This window comes from Loxodonta africana, chromosome 4 (assembly GCF_030014295.1).
Source record: "Loxodonta africana isolate mLoxAfr1 chromosome 4, mLoxAfr1.hap2, whole genome shotgun sequence".
Classification (NCBI taxonomy): Eukaryota; Metazoa; Chordata; class Mammalia; order Proboscidea; family Elephantidae; genus Loxodonta; species Loxodonta africana.
In genome coordinates, this window is record NC_087345.1 from 72,541,430 (window position 1) to 72,563,909 (window position 22,480).

Consider the following 22,480-nt stretch of genomic DNA (forward strand, 5'->3'; position numbering starts at 1 on the left):
AATATGAAATTGTGAAGCTACTGTTTCTTGACATATCCCCCATCTAGGTCTACATACTTCTGAAGGCAGTGTTTCCCTCTCTCTAAACCTTCCCCAAAGAATTCTGTGTTCTTTGATTTACACCACGCCAAAATGGCAGTATCGGCATCCTTGAGGGATTAAAATCGTGTTCCTTTTAAATGTTCTTTTGAGTTCTGAGAACAAAAAGAAGCCTAATGGGGTAAGGTCAGGGCTGTAGGGTGGATGAGGTAAGGTTTCCTAATGAAATTCTCATAGACGGCCTTTGCTACCCTCGAAGAACGAGCAGGTGCGTTGTCGCTGTCTTAGTTATCTCTCTAGTGCTGCTGTAATAGAAACATCACAAGGGGATGGCTTTAACAAAGATAAACTCATTTTCTCACAGTCTAGTAGGCTAGAAATCCAAATTCAGAGCATCAGCTCCAGGGGAGGCTTTCTCCCTGTCAGCTCTGGAGGAAGGACCGTCTAATCAATCTCCTCCTGGTTTAAGAGCTTCTCCACACAGGAATCCTGAGTCCAAACGATGCTTCTATTGCCAGTGCTTCTTTCTTGGTGGTATGAGGTTGCCCTCTCTGCTCACTTCCCTTTCCTTTTTATCTCTTCAGAGATAAAAGGTGGCACAGGCCACACCCCAGGGAAACTTCCTTTACGCTGGATCACGTACGTGACCTGGGTAAGGGTGTTATGATCCCATCCTAATTCTCTTCAACATAAAATTATAATCTCAAAATGGAGGACAACCACACAATACTGGGAATTATCGCCTAACCAAGCTGGCACATGTTTTTGGAGGACACGATTCAATCCATGATAGTTATGATGGAAAAAAATTCCTTGGCGTAACTTTCTTGGCCTTTTCTCACCAATGCAATTTTCAATTTTCTGAAAACTTCTTCATGATAAGCCTCTGTGGTTGTTCTGTGTCCGTTGATAAAATCTATCAAGATTACCCCTTGGGAATCCCCAAAAATAGCTGCCATAACCTTCTGAGCGGTCTTTCCACTCTTGGCTCAACTTTAAAGTCTTCCTGACCTTCCTTAAAATGCTTGATCCACCTAAACACTTGTTTTACGTGAGGCAGCATTTTCATAAACTTGTTGCAAAGCTTCAATGATCTGGGAGATGTCCACTTAAGTTTTGTTAAAAATTGATGTCAGTCCTGACCTCAAAATCATTTTTTTTCATGGCATAAAAACTATCCTTCTTTTTGAAGGCACCCTAGCCAGACTAAGACAAGTGTATTAACCAAGTGAACTTGTCTGCAGCCATCCAATGATTGCAGAGACATGTTTAAACATGTTTTGTTCAGAATAAATCCATGCATGTGTGAACTGGAACCCTAGCAGCAATGCTTTATGACTTATCCTCATACATACACAGTGATAAAAAGCCTCAAAGTTTTTCTTTGTACTAACCTTATGTCTTCCACGAAAGACATTTGCAGTAGCTCCCTGGCCTAAAATATCAGATAAAAGCCACAGATGATTAGAAGTGCTCTGCATCTCTGCTTGGTTAGGTGATCCTCTTGTTATACTAATAGAAAAGAAAAGATTTACACATATGTTTTAAAGAAATAATACATTCAAGAATCAAATGTTAGCTGTTATTAATCACAATAAGATCACACATTATTTACTGCTCAACTGAAATGTACAAATAGTCCAATGTAAAACCTAAGTTACTAGAAATGATAAAGGCTAAGATGCTGTGCGGGCTCTGAAAAAAACATTAACTGATGGCATTGTTTATATTCAATTTAATTTGCTCACCACAAGACTGAAAGAAACATCCATTTTTCTTCCACTTTTGTCTTTGCCAATGAGAGTGTTTTGAAAGATTAATAAGTTCTATTTTAAGATAAGCAAAACTAATAATGTAAAATGTAACAGAAATATTAAAAACTTATTTTGTTTCCTTCCTTCTAGGACAGGGCAACACTACTGAAATCAATTGTTGCCGCTGCATTAACATTCCCATAACCTAAAATTTCATTTGCACAGAGTCTGATAATCATGATGGAAGGGCACAAAACATATTATTCCTGAAAGGTTACTAACTCTTCAGAAAGTAATTTATGAATTGTTTTTCCCACCTCGAAGTATATAAATAAGGAGCCCTATGGTCACTAAGAGTTAGAATCGACTCGAGAGCAATGGTTTTTTTTTGGGGGGGGGGGGTGGAGCACAGTGGTTAAAGTGATTTACTGCTAACTGAAAGGTTGGGGTTTGAAACCACCAGCCGCTCTGCGGGAGAAAAATGTGGCAGTCTGCTTCCGCAGAGATTTACAGCCTTGGAAACCCTATGGGGTCGCTATGAGTCAGAACTGACTCAACAGCAGCGGGGTTTTTTTTTTAATAATTTTTATTGTGCTTTAAGTGAAAGTTTACAAATCAAGTCAGTCTCTCACATAAAAACTTATATACACCTTACTACATACTCCCAATTACCCTCCCCCCAATAAGACAGCCCGCTCCCTCCTTCCACTCTCTTTTCGTGTCCATTTTGCCAGCTTCTAAGCCCCTCTGCCCTCCCATCTCCCCTCCAGGCAGGATATGCCAACACAGTCTCAAGTGTCCACCTGATTCAAGTAGGCAGTGCGTTTTTTAAAGTATATAAATATATGCTTATCAAGTGTGTATTACCAAGTTTTAAAAAACAAGCATCAATCTCAACTTTGCCCTTTAATATCGAAAAGATTATATCTGAGCTCCATGTTGGAACAGAAGGTATAAGGTATGCCAACATAACATAAACACCAGTCCTAGCACTGCCTTAAACCTGCTGTAATGTCAAATTGAAACAGATCTTACCATCCCTTCACAGTAAATTAGGACCAAGGCAGTATCCTGGACTAGGTATACAGTGGTAAATTAATTAACGACTCCCAATATTCCAGGAAACCCTGGTGGCGTAGTGGGTGAGTGCTACAGCTGCTAACCAAGAGGTCGGCAGTTCGAATCCACCAGGCGCTCCCTGGAAACTCTATGGGGCAGTTCTACTCTGTCCTATAGGGTCGCTATGAGTTGGAATCGACTCGACGGTAGTGGGTTTGGTCCCAATATTCCCAGTAACATTAGGAACACATAGAATAGCCAGGGGTCTAAGTTTCACCAGTCTTTGGGGGCGGGGCGGGGCGGGGGGGAGACTTCATTGCCATGGAGTCCATTCCGACTCAACTTTCTCCCGCTGAACTGCTGGTGGGTTCCAACAGCCTACCTTTTGGTTGTCAGCCAAGCACTTAACCACTGCACAACCAACCAAATTAAATCCACTGCCAACTAGGATGCCAACTCATAGCAACTTCCAAGGCTATAAATTGTTAGGGAAGCAGACTGGCCACAGCTTTCTCCCGAGAAGGGGCTGGTGGGTTCGAATGAGTTGAACCACCAACCTTTCCGTTAGCAGCCCAGCCCTGTAACTACTACACTACTGGGGCTACTACTGCAACACACACGCACAAACCCGTTGCCATCCGGTCGATACCGACTCATAGTGACTCTATAGAAGACAGCAGAACTCCCCCACAAGGTTTCCAAGGAGCACTGGGTGGATTCGAATTGCCAACCTTTTGGTTAGCAGCCCAGCTCTTAACCACTGCTCCACCAAGGCTCCTTAAATCGTTGGTATACTAAGATATATTTTTAAAATTTTACCAGCCATGTAATTCAGATAAGGAATTTTATATATAGCTATTTATTGGACACAAAAAACAAACAAAAAAAACGTAGTCTTCGAGTTGATTCTCACAGTGACCCTACAGGACAGAGTAGAACTGCCCCATAGGGTTTCCAAGGATTCAAACTGTCCACCTTTTAGTTAGTAGCTGAGCTCTTAACCACTGTGTTACCAGGGCTCTCATAGTTTATTGAAAGTAAGCAATAAAAATAAAATTCCCTTTTCACAATAAGGAATGCACATTTGTCGGCTACTACGTTCCATTCCAGATGTGTAATGATAAATCACTCAAAGATCTGATGAAAAATCCTCCCTAATGAATGGAACTTTGCTCTTTTGAAGGAACTGTAAACGGCAAATAGTACTGGTAGGTACCTACATGCATTTAATGGATAATATAAAACAAATGTATCAGCTGAGATATCTGCTCTCTATATGCTGATATAAAACTATGCTTTCACAATGATTAGGGGAAATATCTTCTGAAACTATCTTCTAAAAACCCCACAATAACCACATGCTAAAACATGACTCAGCACATCTACAAAGTGTTTGCTATATAAATCTTCCCTAATTAATTTTGACAGAGTTGTTTTTTTTATAGGCAGGTACTCAACAAGTATGTTACTGGTGACGCTATCTTAACTCTACTTCCTACTATAGCCCAAAACGAAAGTTACCCTTTGTCCAGAAATAAAAATAGGTTTTGTGACAAGGCATACAAAGTTCGAAGATCTCCAAACTCCACCATTATAAGAATCATTTGTTAAGCGGTTATACATTCGAGGTTCCAAAGTAGAAAAGGTCAGTCTTTGGTTATGCATTTAACACTTATTTAATGGGAAGAACTTGTTTTGAGGTCACCTACTGAAAATCCCTGGGAAACGGATTAGAATATAAACCCACAAGCCAGGTCGACCAGGGGCAAGGAAACATTTGGGAATTTGTATTTGGTCTGTGTACATTAAAAACGTCTTAAGCTTTAAGCTTCTGGTGACTCAAACTCTGGGGTTAACATCACTAAAACCGTAATGAAACGCCTTTTACTAAATCGCCAGAAAGATCTACCCATTAAAAAAAAAAAAAAGGCCAGTGGTGTCAATACTCAGAATGAGGTCTAAAAAGGGTCGAGTTTAACTTCAAAGGAAACGGGCATCCCACCTCCGGGGGGCGGCCAGGACCCCGACTGGGTAACGAGTACGTCCTCTCAGTGCCCAGCGCCGCCGGACCCGGGAGAGCCCGGAGCAGGTCAGAGCGCCGGCCGTGGGGGCGAGGGACCGAGGTGGAGGGGCCGGGGCCCGCGCGACCACTCCACCCCGGCCTGGAACGCCCTAGGCACCTGGGGGCGGTGTCCGCCGGACAGGGTCCGTGGAGGGCCCGGCCTCGGTCGTGCGGGGCTCCTCCAGGCGCCCGCCCCGCCCCCGCTCTGACTCAGCATCCCAGCCTCCCACAAGGGGCGGGAGCGCCCCGTACTGGGCCATGCCAGGTCTCCGCCGCCCCGGCCCCGCGCGGCCTCCCCCTCCGCCCGCGCTCGCCCCACTTACCGAGCCGGGTCTTCGCCGCTCCACCGCCAGCGGGCTCCCGCGGCCTCCGCGCGCCCGGGAACACTTCCGGTTTCGCAAGCCCTTGCTGAGGGCCACGTGACCGACTGCCGGCGCTGCGCGTGCGCATGCGCGCCTGGCCACCGCCTCCCCGGCCGCTGCCGCGTGCGGCCGGGAGGATAGGATGTCAGGAGACCCCGTCCGCAGCCTCTGCGCCACCGTCCCCTGATTCTCAAAGTGAAGCCGGGATCCGACACAGTGGACGATGACTCTCATCCCCACAACTGTAAAACTCTCCCTGTCCCCGAGCCCCAGAACAGTGCGGAATAACTGGAAAAAGTATTGAACTAGGGATTACAAACATTCTAATAGTCACAGGCGGGCAGTTTTGGACGTGTGAGGGACTACCTATCACAAGGAACTATCATAGAGAGTTGTATTTATTTTAAAGACTACTTTGGTTGCAGCGACGCTAGTAACCGTCTCAATAATTCAGACGTGAAATTCTTACTGTGATCATGTTCACTTAATTCTTTCAGACTGTACTTTGGAAAACGGTAATATCCGGAAACTGAAGTACTAACACTAGGTCCTGCAATGTTCATGTGGCCAAGATCTTAAGCAGTTATTCTTGGAGGGTTCCTTCTTGCCTACCGTCAGCACCGCAGCATTTCTCGACTTGAGAGCACAGTGACTCCTGCTGACCTAGTGCTACATTTCTGAAAGGCCAGGTGAGAAAAAGGTGGATTCTCATGTGGAAACTACAACCAATGAAATGGGAAACCATGGGACAGTGGTTAAGAGCAGAGGCTTCTGAATCTAAGGAACGTGGGCTAGAGTCCCAGCTCTCAACTTGACATGTTCTTACCTTTCTAATGGAAGTAACAAAAAGTCAACTTTTATTGTTACAAAGTTACTTTATTACAATTTTAAACAATGTGTAAGTGATGGAATTACGCTAACAGATCAATATTCATTGCTCACAATTCTGTTTTCCCACATTGTTGCTGTGTTTTTAGGTGCCATAGAGTCGGTTGCGACTCATAGCGACCCTGCTTACAGCAGAACGAAACACTGCTGGGTCCTGTGCCATCCTCACAATCACTGCTATGCTTGAGCTCATTGTTGCAGCTGTGTCATTCCATCTCATTGAGTCCTTCCCTCTTTTTTGCCAACCCTCTAACAAGCCTAATGTTCTCCAGGGACTGGTCCCTCCTGATAACATGTCCAAAGTTAAGTGAGACAAAGTCTCCTCATCCTCACTTCTAAGCATTCTGGGTGTATTTCTTCCGAGACAGATTTGTTCACTCTTCTGGCAGTCCATGGTATATTCAATATCCTTTGCCAGCACCGTAACTCAAAGGCATCAATTCTTCTTTGGTTTTCCTTATTCATTGTCCAGCTTTCGCATGCATGTGAGGCAAGTGAAAATACCATGGCTTGGGTCAGGCACATCTTCGTCCTGAAAGTCCCATCTTTGCTTTTTAATACTTTAAAGGGGTCTTTTGCAGCAGATTTGCCCAATGCAAGCAAGTTGCTTGCATTTCAGTTTTCCCATAGCGGATGCAGGGAGACAACCTGTCAAAGCCCCTTCCTACAGTAAACTCACAGATCAAAGTTGTATGGAAGAAAATGTGAATTAACTGAGCCAAAGGCCGTGATTTAAATGTTTACTACATAACTAGTGATGCACATTAAAATAGTACATATATTTTCTTAAAGGTCAAGCCATTTATAAACCAATTAATGTTAGCATTAAGATTTAAATAAATGCTTAGGCACAGAATTAAACCAGGCATCATAAAATCTTTGTGGTTCCATAGCCAAGTCACACAAATCCTTACTTTTAGCTTCAAGATTATCTCACCTTTAACAGGTAAGGGTCAACTCTTGAGACAATTATTTGGGTACCTGCTTTGGAAACTAAGTACTATTCAAATAAGGTTATTCATGATAAACAAGGTTTCCTAATTGCTATGGTACTTCCTAAGTAAAGTGCTCTGGGGAGCTTCAAAGAATTAACATGGGAATTATGCATGATTACAATAATATGAAGTTTAATTTCTACTACAGACGCTGAGTTTCCATGTCTTGATTTCGCTTAGCTCTCAACACACGTGAATCTTCAGAAGGGCTTTAAAGAGCCAGGAGAAAAGAAGGTGTCACCTTCACATATATGCAATAGTACAGTAGTAAGAGCTACTACCGAGCCATTAGGTGCAGGTTTAACTCATCAAATTCTCCTAACAACCCTATGAGGTAGCTACCATTATTTCCCCTATCTTACAAATGGGGATATTGAGGCAGAAAGAGGTTATTTAATTTGCCCAAGGTTCTAAAACCACTTACTGGCCATACTGGTATTTGAACCTACTTAATCTGGCTCCAGAGACTGTACTGTCTAAACTCTTAGCCACTATGCTATGCTACTTATTAGTATGTTTTGAATAATTACTACCATTGCAATAGATGCAATGATTTCTCCCATAGGACGGGGGACCTACCAAAGAAACACTCAGCTTTCACTATTTCTTAAAACTTTTATATTGAAGTATAATATACATTCCACTTATTTTTACAATTAACTGTCAGTTTAGTACCTTTCCATGATGCAAGGAAAAATGTTTAAAATCTCTTCTGGAATGAACCCCAGAAAAAGATTCATGTGCACAATTTAGAATAAAATTGTAGGAAGTTTACAGACCCACTGAAGCTCATGCATGAAACTTTTAAGGGGTACACGGACCACAGGTTAAAAAACAAACAAACCCTCCTGAAATATTAGGCTTTTAGAATTTTAACTTAGAGTCACTGTATTCTGCTCGTCAGTTTTGTCCTTCCTTTCTCCTTAATTTTTCACTATTATTACTGATTGTTTTTCCTTTTGCTTTCTTGCATAGCCACAAATAAAAATGGCAGAAAGCAGAGGAAGGTGCTTCCAGTAATTAAATGGGTAGATACAAATTACAAGCATCATAAACACATAGGTGTATTTTGCTATAAATAAATCCAATAAAAGGTTTAGAAAAAAGAAATTTGAAGCTTTTATTCCTATGAAAAGATTCACATAGGGTTTTCTAGTGCATTTTTAAAGGATTCCATTTAACAGAATTGTATATCTTTTTAGCAGCATTAACTAAAGCATCCATATACCCATATCTGCACACTTTATATGGAAAATCAAGGAGAGATTAAGATTAAAAAATATGAAAAGTATTTATAATAATTCCAAAAAAGACTTGGTGGATTTCACTACACAAAATTTATTATTATTTGTTTTATAAAAAATGTTTAACACTGGCCTACTTTTAAATCCATTAATTTTTGAAACCATTCTCTTTTGTGGAGTACACATTAGCAATGAAACCATTTAAAGAAATGTAGTAATGCCTATCTACAAAAAATTAGTTTCGATTGTTGTATTCCCCCCATACTTTGCACACATAAAAGAAAATAAAACTTCTCAAACATTTTATATTCAGCGATTTTTTATAAAGTACTTTGCTTTCCACCAGTATGGGCTTTATAAAGGACTTAAAAGTTTCAAAAAAAAAAAAAAAATGAAGGTACTAGGATAACTCTGCCGTATCTTTTAACAGCATTTTAATATAGAACAATTTGAGTCAGCATGCAAGCAACTTCTTGTTGTCACATGCCTGCACTGAGGAAATACTATACCCATTTTACAGAAAAATCCCAATACATATATTGCAGTAAGCTTAAAGCAATGTTAAAAAGACAAGGTGAATGGCACACAGAAATCACATCTTTATATATTATTAACTGCAATTCCTGATCATGAAGTAGGCACAGGGAGATCCAGTCCTCAGGGCTTCGCTCTCTGGAAGAACACCTGTAAATAAAGTATTAGTACAATTAGTACTGATGTGAGAAGATGCCACCTTTTACCTGAAGAATGACTCCAAGTTACTGAATGCTAGCCACTTTTTCAAAATACAATAGACACTTAAAACATCTCATATACTATATACTTCAAATATCCACACATAATCCAAGATAAGAACTTTCAGTTTTTAAGAATTTGATAAACTCTTGATATAACTTAGGTTAACATCATCCAAATGGAAAACGATTGAAATATGGTATTACTTCCAATGCTACGAAACTGAAGTGGTCACAAGAAAATAGGCCCTTGACACCTTTTTACTCATTGCTACTACTGCCAAAATTAACACTGGGAAAGTAAATTTTGAGGAAGAAACAAACAAATCAAAGCTAAAAAGATATCAGTTTCTCTCCCTTAAGGAATTTGTATCTGATGATAAAAAAAAAATTTCCATTATGGTATGTTCACACAATGGATTATTAAGCATTGATAAAGAACAATGATGAATCCGTGAAACATTTCATAACATGGAGGAATCTGGAAGGCATTATGCTGAGTGAAATTAGTCAGCTGCAAAAGGACAAATATTGTATGAGACCACTATTATAAGAACTCGAGAAATAGTTTAAACAGAGAAGAGAATATTCTTTGATGTTTACAAGAAGTTGGGGGAGGGAGAGAGGTTTTCACTAATTAGATAAGAACTATAGGTGAAGGGAAAGACAACACACAATACAGGAGAGGTCAGCACAACTGGACTAAACCAAAAGCAAGGAAGTTTCCTGAATAAACTGAATGCTTTGAAGGCCAGCGTAGCAGGGGCGGGGGTTTGAGGACCATGGCTTCAGGGGACATCTAAGTAAACTGGCATAATAAAATCTATTAAGAAAACATTCTGCATCCCACTTTGGAGAGCGGCATCTGGGGCCTTAAATGCTAGCAAGCAGCCATCTAAGATGCATCAATTGGTCTCAACCCACCTGGAGCAAAGGAGAATGAAGAACACCAAAGACACAGGGTAATTATGAGCCCAAGAGACAGAAAGGGCCACATAAACCAGGGACTACATCGCCTGAACTAGACGGTGCCCAGCCACAACTGATAACCGCCCTGACAGGGAACACGACAGAGAACCCCTGAGGCAGCAGGAGAGCAGTGGGATGCGGACCCCAAATTCTTGTAGAAAGTCCAGACTTACTGGTCTGACTGAGACTAGAAGGACCCCGGAGGTCACGGTCCCCAGACCTTCTGTTAGCCCAAGACAGGAATCATTCCCAAAGCTAACTCTTTAGACAGGGATTGGACTAGACTATGGGATAGACAATGATACTGGTGAAGAATGAGCTTCTTGGATCAAGTAGACACATAAGACTATGTTGGCATCTTCTGTCTGAAGGGGAGATGAAAGGGTAGAGAGGGTCAGAAGCTGGCCAAATGGACACGAAAAGAAATAGAGGAGGGAAGGAGTGTGCTGTCTCATCAGGGGGAGAGCAATTAAGAGTACACAGCAAAGTGTTTATAAATTTTTGCATGAGAGTCCCATTTGGTTTGTAAACTTTCACTTAAAGCATGATAAAAAATTAAAAAAAAAAAATTCCAATTCAGCAGTTGAGACTATGCATGATTAGGATACAGGCTGCATTAGACACTGGCCTAATACTACGCAGCACCTCACACAGGTATGTGCCAAGTAAGCATCAGAGATTGTAAATGGTAAGTAGTGACGTCACTGAGGAGAAAGACTGTATTTATCATTATATCCCTAGCACCTAGTGGAACTGATATTCATTTAACGCATAATCCATTGACTCGATGCAGAGAAAAAATGATCACTATATAAGAAAAAGAAAGCCTTACAAGGAGGTTATGCTTGAGGTAAGCCTAGAAGAATGGATGGTTGCTAATGAGGCAGGATTTCTGAACAATGGCAGCAAGTATAGCGAAGACTTCCTACAAGAGAAGCCCGAAAGGTAGACTGAGATCAGAATTAAAAAAAAAAAGAAACACGAACTTCTTTTCAGTAAACAATAGGGAGTCAATGAGAAGGTTATAGGGCAGGGGAATACTGTGAAGATTGTTTAATATTTTCAAACAGATCAAGGAAGGGGATATTAGAGACAGTGAACCCAAGCTTATGTCAGAGACAGGAAGAGAAGACCAGCAAGATCTGAGGACCAACTGGATATGACAGAGTGGGCACAAAGCAAGGAACTTCGTTTTTTCCAAATAGAAAAATAACGCTGTCACTGAAAGGAAACTAAGGAGGCAGAGAAGTTGGGCTTGCAAGGAAGACATTTTACAAATGTTGTATAGATGAATAAATAAATCTGGAGCACAAGCCTGTGGCACTGTACCTAGATCTACTGTTACAGATATTTCTAATTGAGAGGTAAACATTTTAGAGTCCTTTAATCGTTTGATTAATTAGTTATTTAACAGGTATTAACTCTGGATCCCTGGTGGTGCAATGGTTAAGCACTCAGGTGCTAACCGAAAGCTTGGTGGTTTGAATCAATCATTATTTCCACAGGAGAAATATGCAGCAGTTTGCTTTCATAAAGATTACAGCCTTGGAAATCTGATGGGGCAGTTCTACTGTGTCCTATACGGTCACTATGAGTTGAATTCGACTCAATGACATTTTTTTTTTTAACCTCCACAGGCATTTTCTTTTTTAAGGAAGTGAATATGGGCCGAGGTGAGAGGAGAAAGCAGAGAACAAGTATATTTGTTCTCACAGGTAAATAGTAACTATAAATATTCTTCTCACAAACTCTTTGAGACATTTAAGTTGTCAAACTACTACTAGGAAAAAAAAACTGACAAGGGAAGATCCTAGAGCCCCAGTCAAAGGACGGTACGTTATTTACTCAGTCCCTTGATTTATGAATTCTACCAACTGGCTAGGAAGAAAGAACCAGGAAGCCATTCATTAAGTTACTAGCTACTAAGAAATTTGGTATAGTGCTTTGCACTCAAAATTTCTTGAACAAAGCAACAACAAAAAAACTAAAGAATAGTTCCTCATGCTACCATGTGTAACTTTATTTCTAGGTCGTGAGCTCCTTGTGGCCAGGGAAAGTCAGCAGTTAACATAGCACGTGGTATACAGAAAGTAGTCACGTTGTGCTGAATGACTACCTTGGTGAGAATAACAGTTGTGTCTCGTGGACTTAATTGTATATATGTGAATATCAAACATTTGGTACTTCTTGCTAAGCTGCAGGGTTTATTTTTGAATTCAGTAATTTTATGAATGTACAAAGAGTTTCTGATGGCCAAATCTGAGAATTCTGTTTATCTGTTTTCCAATTCAGAAGTGTATAAATAGGGTATGACCAAAAAACTCATACTTCTCTTTTTATATTTTTAGCTCCTTCCTTTCAATTTAACATGGGCAACAGTTCTTAAACATTTCTCGTTCTCCTAGCCCTCTAGTTCCTATTTACTTCTATCACACAGCTATAAAAGAAGACTAACATTTTCATAGCAATATACTCAGGCATGTACACATTCAATGTGCTTATCTAACTTTCTATGATCTTTCACAAGAGCTGAGCTGAAGGGGCTTCACAGGAAATTGAGGCATAATATCGATAACTGTAGATTCTTAGCAGATTTTACAGCAAACGGATCCCCAAATAAGTAAAAATTGGTCAAACTATAATACAACACAGTATTTTGATAGATACTCTCTTTTGACACTGAAACGTTACCTAACTGCATGAAGGTATGTAAGTTTTCCAAATACTTACCTTTAAGTAATTTTTAAAAACTTTAGCGTCAGGCTGCTGAAGTGCTTGACAAAACTCCTGGGTGACCGGGAGGTGAGAGGAGAGAGAAGAGAACAGGTATATTTGTATTAAATCTGTCCTAATTCAAATCCACAGCATATTTATTACATGTTACCACTTCCCAAATCAACCCAAACAGTTCCTCACCACACAAACTTACATAGCATTTTAAAATGTAGTACTTGTCAGACAGCTGTCATAACTAAAATAAAGCCCCACCAGCCTTTCACTTTTGAAAACGTGGCTCTCCTGGGCAAGGTTCAGCTACATCTCCGAAGGATGGGCAGGACAAAAACTATGCTGCTATGGTTGTTATCATCTAGTAAGAGGTTAACTAAGGAGGAGCTAGGCCAAAAGCAAAAGAGATAATTCTACCCAATGGAATTCTGCAAAAAGTGTAATCGAAAGGCATATGATCTTCACTGAGATGGAAAAACTAATTGCCAACTTTATATGGAAAGGAAAGAGGCCTCAGATAAGTAAAGCAATACTGAAGAACAAAGTAGGAGGCCTCACGTTACCTGATCTCAGGATATGTTATATAGCCACAGTGGTCAAAACAGCCTGATATTGCTACAACAACAGACACATAGCCTAATGGAACAGAATTGAGAACCTAGACATAAATCTATCCACCTATGGTCAGCTGATCTTCAACAAGGGGCCAAAGACCATTAAATGGGGAAGAGACTGTCTCTTCAATAAGTAGTGCTGGTAAAACTGGATGTCCATCTGTAAAAATTGAAACAGGACCCATACCTCACACCATACATAAAAACTAACTCAAACTGGATCAAAGACCTAAACATAAAACCTGAAACTATAAAGATCACAGAGGAAAAAACAGGGACAACTCTATGGCCATAACACATAGCATAAACAGAGTATCAAACATAACTAAAAACATACACCCAGCACAAGATGAACTAGATAAATGGGACCTCCTAAAAATTAAACACTTATGTTCAACAAGATCCTTCTCCACAGAGTCAGATGAGAACTTACAGATAGGGAAAATAAATTTTACCTACAATATATCTGACAAAGGGCTCATCTCTAAAATTTATAGAAAACTTTAACATCTCAATGATAAAAAGACAAACAATCCAATTAAAAAATGGGCAAAGGATATTAGCTATTAGAGAGATGCAAATCAAAACTACGATGAGATACCATCTCACCCCGACATTACAGGCACTAATCAAAAAAATAAAATCAGAAAATAACAAATGCTGGTGAGGTCGCGGGGAGACTGGAACTCTTATACAATGCTGGTGGGAATTTAAAATGGTACCACCGCCTTGGAAAATGGTATGGCGCTTCCTCAAAAATCTAGAAATAGAAATACCATATGATCCAGCAATCTCACTCCTAGGTATATGCCCTAAAGAAATAAGAACCATGACACGAATACACATATGCATAGCCATGTTCATTGCAGCATTATTCACAATAGCAAAAAGATGGAAAGAACCTAAGTGCCCATCAACAGATGAATGGATTAACAAACTGTGGTACAGACATACAATGGAACAGTACGCAGTGATAAAGAATGATGACGAATTTGTGAAACATCTCATAACATGGATGAATTTGGAGGACATTATTTTTTTTTTATTGCTGAGTGAAATAAGTCAATCACAAAAGGACACATACTATATGAGACCATTACTATAAAGTAACAAAAGGTTTATACACAGAAAAAAAAACATTATTTGATGGTTACCAGGGAGGGGAGAGGAAGGGAAGAAATTCACCGTTTGGAAGACAAGTGAATATTGATGAAGGAAAAGGCAATACATTTTATGGGAGAAGTCAGTACAACATGACCAAGGCAAGAGAGGACACGGAGAGGAACGTACAAATAAAGGGCAACTATCATAGTCACCACATCATAGCTTAGACAATCCTGCAGCAATAGTAATAAACAATAATTTACAAATGGACAAATGGGTTAGGTAGATACACCAAGAGGTGTGAGAGGGTGTAAGGAAACACACCCATTGGCAAATAAAGGTTTGGTGGTAGATATTTCTACATGCATGATTATAAGTACGGCCGATATAGAACACACAAGGGGTAAAGCCAGAGAAACCTCTCAGATATAACCAAACACCTCGCAGGACAAGGTTCCTAGGTAAGAAGATAAAGGACCATAGACTCGGGGGACATTTACGTCATTTGGCACAGCACAGTACATAATGTTCTGCTTTGTTGAGCAGCATCTGGGGTCCTAAAAGCTTGCAAGCAGTCATCTAAGATATGATGGGTCTCTTCCCACCCCGTGCAAGGGAGAGTGAAGGAGAACAAGGACTCAAAGGAACAATTAGTCCAGAGGACTAATGGACACATGAATCACAGCCTACATGACCCCAAGACCAGAAGAACTAGATGGTGCCTGGGTACCACTACCAGCTGCTCTGACTGGGATCACAACAGAGGTCCTGGACAGGGCAGGAGAAAACTGTAGAACAAAAAATTCAAACTCCCGAAAAAGACTGGGCTTGCTGATCTAACAGAAACTGGAGGAACCCCCAAGACTATGGCCCTAAGACACCCTTCTGACCTGGAAATGAAGCCATACCCTGGGGCTGTCTCTCAGCCAAACAACAGACAAGCACATAAGATAAACAATATCCAAGAGGAATGTCCTCCTTAGAACAATCAATTATAAGACGAGCAGGCAGGGAAACCAGGGTGGAAATGGACAGAGTGCTGACACATTGTGGGGAGCAAAACCAAGGTCATGAAATACTTTATATACAAGCTATGAATAGGAAACTAATTTACTCTGTAAACTTTCACCTAAAGCGCAATTAAAAAAAAAAAAAAAAAAGGGGGCATATGAAGAAAGGAAAACCTGGGGATCCTTATAAATTTCTTTTACAATCAAAATATTAGATAGAAATATAGTAACAACGTTGCTTCAGCTTCATTTAGCAACTGGAAGAAAGTTAGCTGTTCAAAACTGAACGGTAGGTTTCTACTTTTGATGGGCATTAATATTACATGAGTAATTAGTAGTTTATTATTTTAATTAAAGTATTAATCTACTTAAGTAACATAATTGAGAAAGTTCATCAGTATCTCCAAAGTGAAATTAGCAATTATAAATAAATTAATTTAAAAAGAGTTTTAAGATTACACATATTTGAGGTGATCTGCCCTACTTCTCATTCGATTTTTTTCAATGCCTCTTATAAACCAGCATTATAAAAACTTTTTTAAAAAACGCTGATGTTGATGAAGAAACAATTCTACACAAGAGATTCTAATTCTAGTCTTAATCAAAACTTTGATACCTTATCAGCTCTATGTGCCACTAGACAACAAATCTGGATAACTACATGCCAAGAAAATAACCAAATGCCATTATAAAATGACTTTGTAGTACTGCAAAAGTATAAGGTAGCTGTGATGGCCAATATTGTATGTCAACTTGGCTGGGCCATGATTCTCAGTGTTTATATGTGATAACTTCCATGACTGAATCTGCTGTGAGTAGCCAATCAGTTGAAAGGGAGTTTCCTCGGAGATGTGGCCTGCATCCAAATATAAGCTGACATTCTGGCTTTTTTGCTTATTCTGGATCCTGCAGCTGCCTCCTGTTCACCTAACCTCTGGCTTTTGCGACTTGAGTTACCAGCTTCTCTGCAGACCTTGGGATTCACCGATGTTCACAGCCTGGCGGGGGGGAGCCTTGCTCTCTGACCTGTGGATCTTGGGTTTGCCAGCTCTTGCAGCTACGTGAATTGAGAGAAGCCTCTATCCTGATCCATGTACTTGGGACGTTCTAGCCTCTACAACTGCGTGAGCCGTTTCCTTGATATAAATCTTTCTCTCTATATATTTACACACTTTACTGGTTTGCTTCTCTAGAGAATCCAGCCTAAGAGAGTAACTTTCTAGCCAATTACTTCAAAACATAGTTTCAGGCTTACGAATCATGCACTGATATGCTTAGCACACATATAATTAACTATCTGGCGTAAACTTTTAAAACAGGGGGGGTTTTTTTATGCCATGGTCTCCTCTGGCAGTCTAGTAAAGCCTACTGGACTCCTTTTAGGACAATATTTTTTTAAATGCATAAAATAAAGTGCAAGGGATAATAAATTATATTGAATTACGATTATAAAATATTTAAACTGATAGGATAGTAAGACTTATGAACTTATTAAATGACGAGGTCTACTGCATATCTAGTAACTACCACAATTTCAGAATAGTGATAAGCATAAATAATATTTTGAGATATCTGTATGATATGAGGAGACCCTGGCTGAATAATGGTTAAGTGCCATGGCTGCTAACCAAAAGGTTGTCAGTTTGAATCCACCAGGTGTTCCTTGAAAACTCGATGGGGCAGTTCTACTCTGTCCTATAGGGTTGCTATAAGTCGGAATTGACTTGACTGCAACAGGTTTTTATGGGTATGATATGGTAACACCTGTGATTTCTATTGGTGACAAAGTCATAGGTAATGCTAACACTATTGTGATTTGTGGCCTACATTTACAATGGTAGGAGATCTAAATTTATTTTAAAGGTTAGTGAAAAGGGAAACAATTTTTCCTATTCAATTTCACAGACCCCTGAGGTTTTAGCCTCCAGGCTAAGTACTCTTGCTATACTATATACAGTAAAAGATCAAGCGGAATGAAGTCTGGTATTCTTGAATCAAAATTTAGTTTGATACCACATGACCCACCAGTTCCACTCCTAGGTATATACTCAAGAGACCTGAAAGCAGCAACATGAACAGACATATGTACACCAATGTTCACTGCAGCACTATTCACAATAGCAAGAAGGTGGAAACAACTGAAACGTCCATCAACTCATGAATGCATAAGCAAAATGTGGTATGTACATACAATGGAATATTACTCAGCCATGAAGAGGAATGAAGTCCTGATGCATGCCACAATATGGAAGAACCTTGAGGACATTATGCTGAGTGAAATAAGTCAGACACAAAAGGACAAATAGTGTACGATATCACTTATATGAAATAAGTGAATATACAGAAACGAAAAGTAATTGGTGGTTAGCAGCGGTGGGAGGGAGGGGGAAAAAAGGAGTCTTTGCTTAGAGGGCACTGTAGGTATGTTAAAGGTGGTAAAAGAGAGCGAAAATGGGTACACAACTTGACGAATGTAATCAACATCAACGAAGTGTACATGTAGAAATAGATGAAATAAAAAAATTCAGATTGAGTCACATGGTCACATTTTTAAAATTAAGAACAAAATCACTAGGACAGCTCTTACCTGAATTATTTCTGGTGCTACCTGCAAGGAGGGCAGGTATTCTTGTTGAAGATACTGAACACATTCTGGGCCCTGAAAATTAAAGGATACTTATAAACAAATTAACAAATCCAGTACTTTCTTTTTTTTTTTTTAAGGCTAATTTCTCTTTTGAAGTTGATTCCAACCAAAAGGCTTTAAGATGTCGATGACCCCCACCTGAGAATAACAGTTAACAAAAGGGTATCAGTCCACAGCTCTTCAACCTACTCTTCTCTGCACTAACATCTGGATTTCTTGTTTAATACTACTGCTCCTCTTTACCTTTCCTCCTCTACCTTGACTCTTGGCCCTCTAACCCAGTGGACCTAGGTCACAATTTAATGATTCTTCAAAGGAAACTTGTTCCTAATTGAGGTAACACTGTTTCTGACAGTTTTTCAGGTTCCTATAGCACCCCTTCTCATCTCTCTGTTTAGTCTACCCTCCCCATGTTTACTTGTTATGCACTGTGCATTATCTGATAGAACCCCATCGTTGTCACTTAAAAACAGACTATAACTGCTGATTGTAGCTGTGGGAACGCCAGTCCTGTGTTGGCATTCTGAATTTGAGAGAAGATGGAGATAGAAACTTTTGTAAAAGAACAAACAAAACACAACTTTTAAATGCTGGCAATGAATTCAACTTACTTAAAGAAGTTGTACAAGCAAAAAACACACAAGCTACATTCAACCCAGAATCACTTATAATTTATACCAACAAGGATGAACAGGACATTCTAAAACAGCTAAGTGCTCTCACCATTTGTACTATGAAGTTCTGGCTGTGAGGAAGCCTACCAGATGGTTAAATCTAGGATCTTGAAGTTTTGGTTAAGATTTCTCACATTTTTTTTCAAACCAAAACATACATACTTTTTAACCTTCTTGATACCCAAAACATGAAGGACAATAACAGACACTGCTGCTTTCATTTGCCCCTTCCCCACATTCAAAAAACTCAGAATTAAAGTTATTTACCATTACAAGAGATATAGCTTTCAAGAACAAGATGAGTCGAACACAAAACCACAACTATCAAGTATCTACAGATGAGATGAAAACAAAGGAGTACAGGGTACAAAGCTTACCCGTTTGAGATGAATTGTTTTCAGTGTCACTGCACACTCAGATAAAGCCTGTGAGAAACAAGTTTAAAATTCTGAATACGGATAATTCGTGATTAATGATCCAACTCTTTACTTCTTCAGCCACTGCTCATTAATAGGAATGGAGGAAGGATAGGTAACAGGCAGGTGGAGAAAATAAATTGGGCAAAAAAAGAAAACAAAAAAACATCAGATTGCTGTCTTAATGTAGTAAGTTATGAAATCTAGCTGTTACTAAGTTGTGAGGAAGTGAGAAAAAGGTTACCTGCTTGACATTAAGTATTCTGAGGATGAGATCTGAGAAACTACCATATGGGCAGAAAGTTGTTTAGGAAAGAAGTTAAGCACAAGTTTTCTAATGGAAGTAGTAGGAGGAAACTGAAACTAATGACTACAGTATTCAAGTTATTTCTGTACCATGCACTCTTTCATCTTCTAGAAAAAGTGTCTTGGTTGCTCAATTTGAAGGAGCTGGATTTTATGTCTTCATCTTCAGGACTGGGATTCAGTAAGAACCCACAGAGGGTGTATTATCAACCTCTCAAAAATGAATCCGAATTTGAAATTATTCAGTTAAGAGAAAAAAAAATTCAATGAAAAAATGCAATCAACCTGGTATTAGAAAAGATGCTGTGAGTTAAAGTACATGAGAGCTACGCAAGGGAAACAAAAACTCCTAGCTGCTTACCAATACTGTCTGTGCATCTGCCAAGTCAAAGGTTTGTTTTAAAGGTGCCAGGAAACACGCAGGGACAATGTGCTTATAAACAAAGTCAGCAAATCCCACTGGTCCATCTTTACCTCCTATTAAGAGAATTCAAATTTTCACCTTGTATAAAAAGGAAAGTCATTAAAACATATTATACAGTTACAATAATCAAAACAGCCTGTTACTGGTATAACAATAGACACAGACCAATGGAATAGAATCAAGAGTCTAGAAATAAACCCACACCTCTACAGTCAACTGATTTTTCACAACAGTGCTAGGTCCATTTGATGGGGAAAAAAGAGCCTCTAGTAAATGGTGCCAGAAAAATTGGATTTCCGCACGAAGAAAAATGAAACAGGATCCACGCCTTACACCACACACAAAAACAAATTCACAATGAATTAAGGACCCAAATACGAAAACTAAAACCATAAAACTCTTAGAAGAAAATGCAGGGGTGACACTGTCGGACCTAGCTTTTAACAATGGATCATCCAATATAGTAAGAAAGGCACAAACGGCAAAAGACAAAACAGATAAATGAGACCTCATGAAGATTAAAAACTTTTGTTCATCAAAAGTCTTTACCAAAAAAGTGAAAAGACAAGCTACGGAACGGGAGAGTATCTTCTGAAACCTTATGTCGAATAAGAATCTAATAACCAAAAATATATAAAACTTCGACAGCTTACCAACAAAAAGACAAAATAACCCAGTCATATAAGGGTCAAGGAAACCCTGGTGGTGCAGTGGTTAAGTGCTACGGCTGCTAACCAACAGGTCGGCAGTTCAAATCCGCCAGGCGCTCCTTGGAAACTCTACAGGGCAGTTCTACTCTGTCCTATAGGGTCACTATGAGTCGGAATCAACTCGACAGCAATGGGTTTGGTTTTTTTTTTGGGTAAGGGTCAAAGGGTCTGAACAGACATTTCACCAAAAAGGACATTCAAATGGTCCCAAACACATGAAAAGATGCCCAGTGTCATTAGCCAATAGAGAGATGCAAATCAAAATCACAATGAGATACCATTTCACTTCTTCTAGGATGGCTAAAATTAAAAAAAAAAAAATAAATAACAAACGTTGGAAAGAACATGAGGACATTGGAACCTTTATCCACCACTATGCGAGTGCAAAATGGAACAGGTGTTGTGGCAAACAGGGTGCCGGATTCCTCAAAAAACTAAAAACAGAACTACCATACAACCCAGCAATGCCTTCCTTTTGGGTATATACCCAGAAGACTTGATAGCAGAGACTCAAAAAGTGACTTGCACAGCAGGGTTCACTGCAGCACTATTCACAAGCCAAAAGGTGGAAACAACCTAAATGCTCATCGACAGATGAATGGATAAGCAAAATGTGGGGCATTCATACAATGGAATAGTACTCAGCCAGTAAGAGAAATAAGGTCTTGATACATGTTGCAGTATGGTTGGAGCTTTGAAGACATCATGCTGAGTGAAATAAATCACAAAAGGACAAATACTGCATGGCCTCACTTATACCAAAAGACAAGAACAAGCAGATATATAGACACCCAAGTTTATGAGTGGTTATTAGGGGTGAGGGGGATGAGCAGAGGGGGTGGGCATTGCTTATGGCTACTGAGTTTCAGTTTACAATGATGGAAAAATTGTATTAAGGGCTGGGTTGCACAGAAACTTGAATTGGTATATGTTTTTGCTGTGTATACTCTCAACAACAAAAAAATAAATTATTAAAAAAACCCCTATGGATGAGTTCTACTCTGCATACACAGGGTCGCTATGAGTTGGAATCAGCTTGAGGCAACAACGTATACCTCTGAAACCATCGACCCAATCAAGACCCATCACCTGCAAAAGTTCCTCTTGCTCCTTTGTGACTTATCTCCCCCACCTCTTCCCATGAAACAACTGATCTTTCTGTCACTGTAGTTTGCATTTTTTAGATTTTTAAGTAAGTGGAATTATACAGTATATACTCTTTTTTCCATCCGGTTTCTTTCACTAAGCATAATTATTTTGAGATTCACGCATGCTGTTCTATCAATAGTTCACTCTTTTTTATTGTTCAGTATGAATGTGCTGTAATTGTTCATCCATTCACCTGCTGATGGGCATTGGAGTTGCTTCCGGTTTTAGGCTATTACAAATAAAGCTGCTGTGAACACTGTGTGTAAAAAAAAAAAAAGGTCAATTAATTCATCACTAGGGAAAATCAACTCCCTGCTTCTACGTTAGGGATGGATTACTTTTCATCTCTAAGAGCCTTAGGAAACGAGTTGAGAAAACTAAAAAAAAAAAAAAAAATCTTACCCCAGAGTTCTACTAACTTTGAGAGGATAATAAAACACGTCTTCTGTGCAATTGGATCTGGATATTCGACTGCCCCTTGAATAACAGTAACTAACACACGTTCTACATTCTCTGCACCTGAAGAGAGAAAAACTTAAGTTTAATTTAAAGAAAAATCTAGAGAGGTAACTTAAAGTTCCGTTTCATATACA

The 22,480-nt window shown here is 39.5% G+C and overlaps 2 protein-coding genes across 3 annotated transcripts in view; both read right to left on the bottom strand.

The window, feature by feature from the left end:
* TBK1 (TANK binding kinase 1) overlaps nt 1–5,328 on the bottom strand; it is a 53,578-nt gene extending 48,250 nt beyond the window's left edge. For both annotated transcript variants that reach the window (XM_064283930.1, XM_064283929.1), the window contains exons 1-2: nt 5,238–5,328; nt 1,434–1,551 (exon numbers count right to left, since the gene is read on the bottom strand). In XM_064283930.1, the coding sequence (XP_064140000.1) occupies nt 1,434–1,520 (87 nt within the window). In that variant the 5' untranslated portion in view covers nt 1,521–1,551; nt 5,238–5,328. The remainder of the gene's footprint in view (nt 1–1,433; nt 1,552–5,237) is intronic.
* A 3,149-nt stretch (nt 5,329–8,477) lies between these two features.
* The window catches only part of XPOT (exportin for tRNA), a 41,341-nt gene continuing 27,338 nt past the window's right edge, over nt 8,478–22,480 (bottom strand). Inside the window, exons 20-25 of the mRNA XM_023558445.2 lie at nt 22,290–22,406; nt 19,966–20,081; nt 19,260–19,307; nt 18,149–18,220; nt 12,837–12,893; nt 8,478–9,087 (exon numbers count right to left, since the gene is read on the bottom strand). Of these exons, the coding sequence (XP_023414213.2) occupies nt 9,061–9,087; nt 12,837–12,893; nt 18,149–18,220; nt 19,260–19,307; nt 19,966–20,081; nt 22,290–22,406 (437 nt within the window). The 3' untranslated portion in view covers nt 8,478–9,060. The remainder of the gene's footprint in view (nt 9,088–12,836; nt 12,894–18,148; nt 18,221–19,259; nt 19,308–19,965; nt 20,082–22,289; nt 22,407–22,480) is intronic.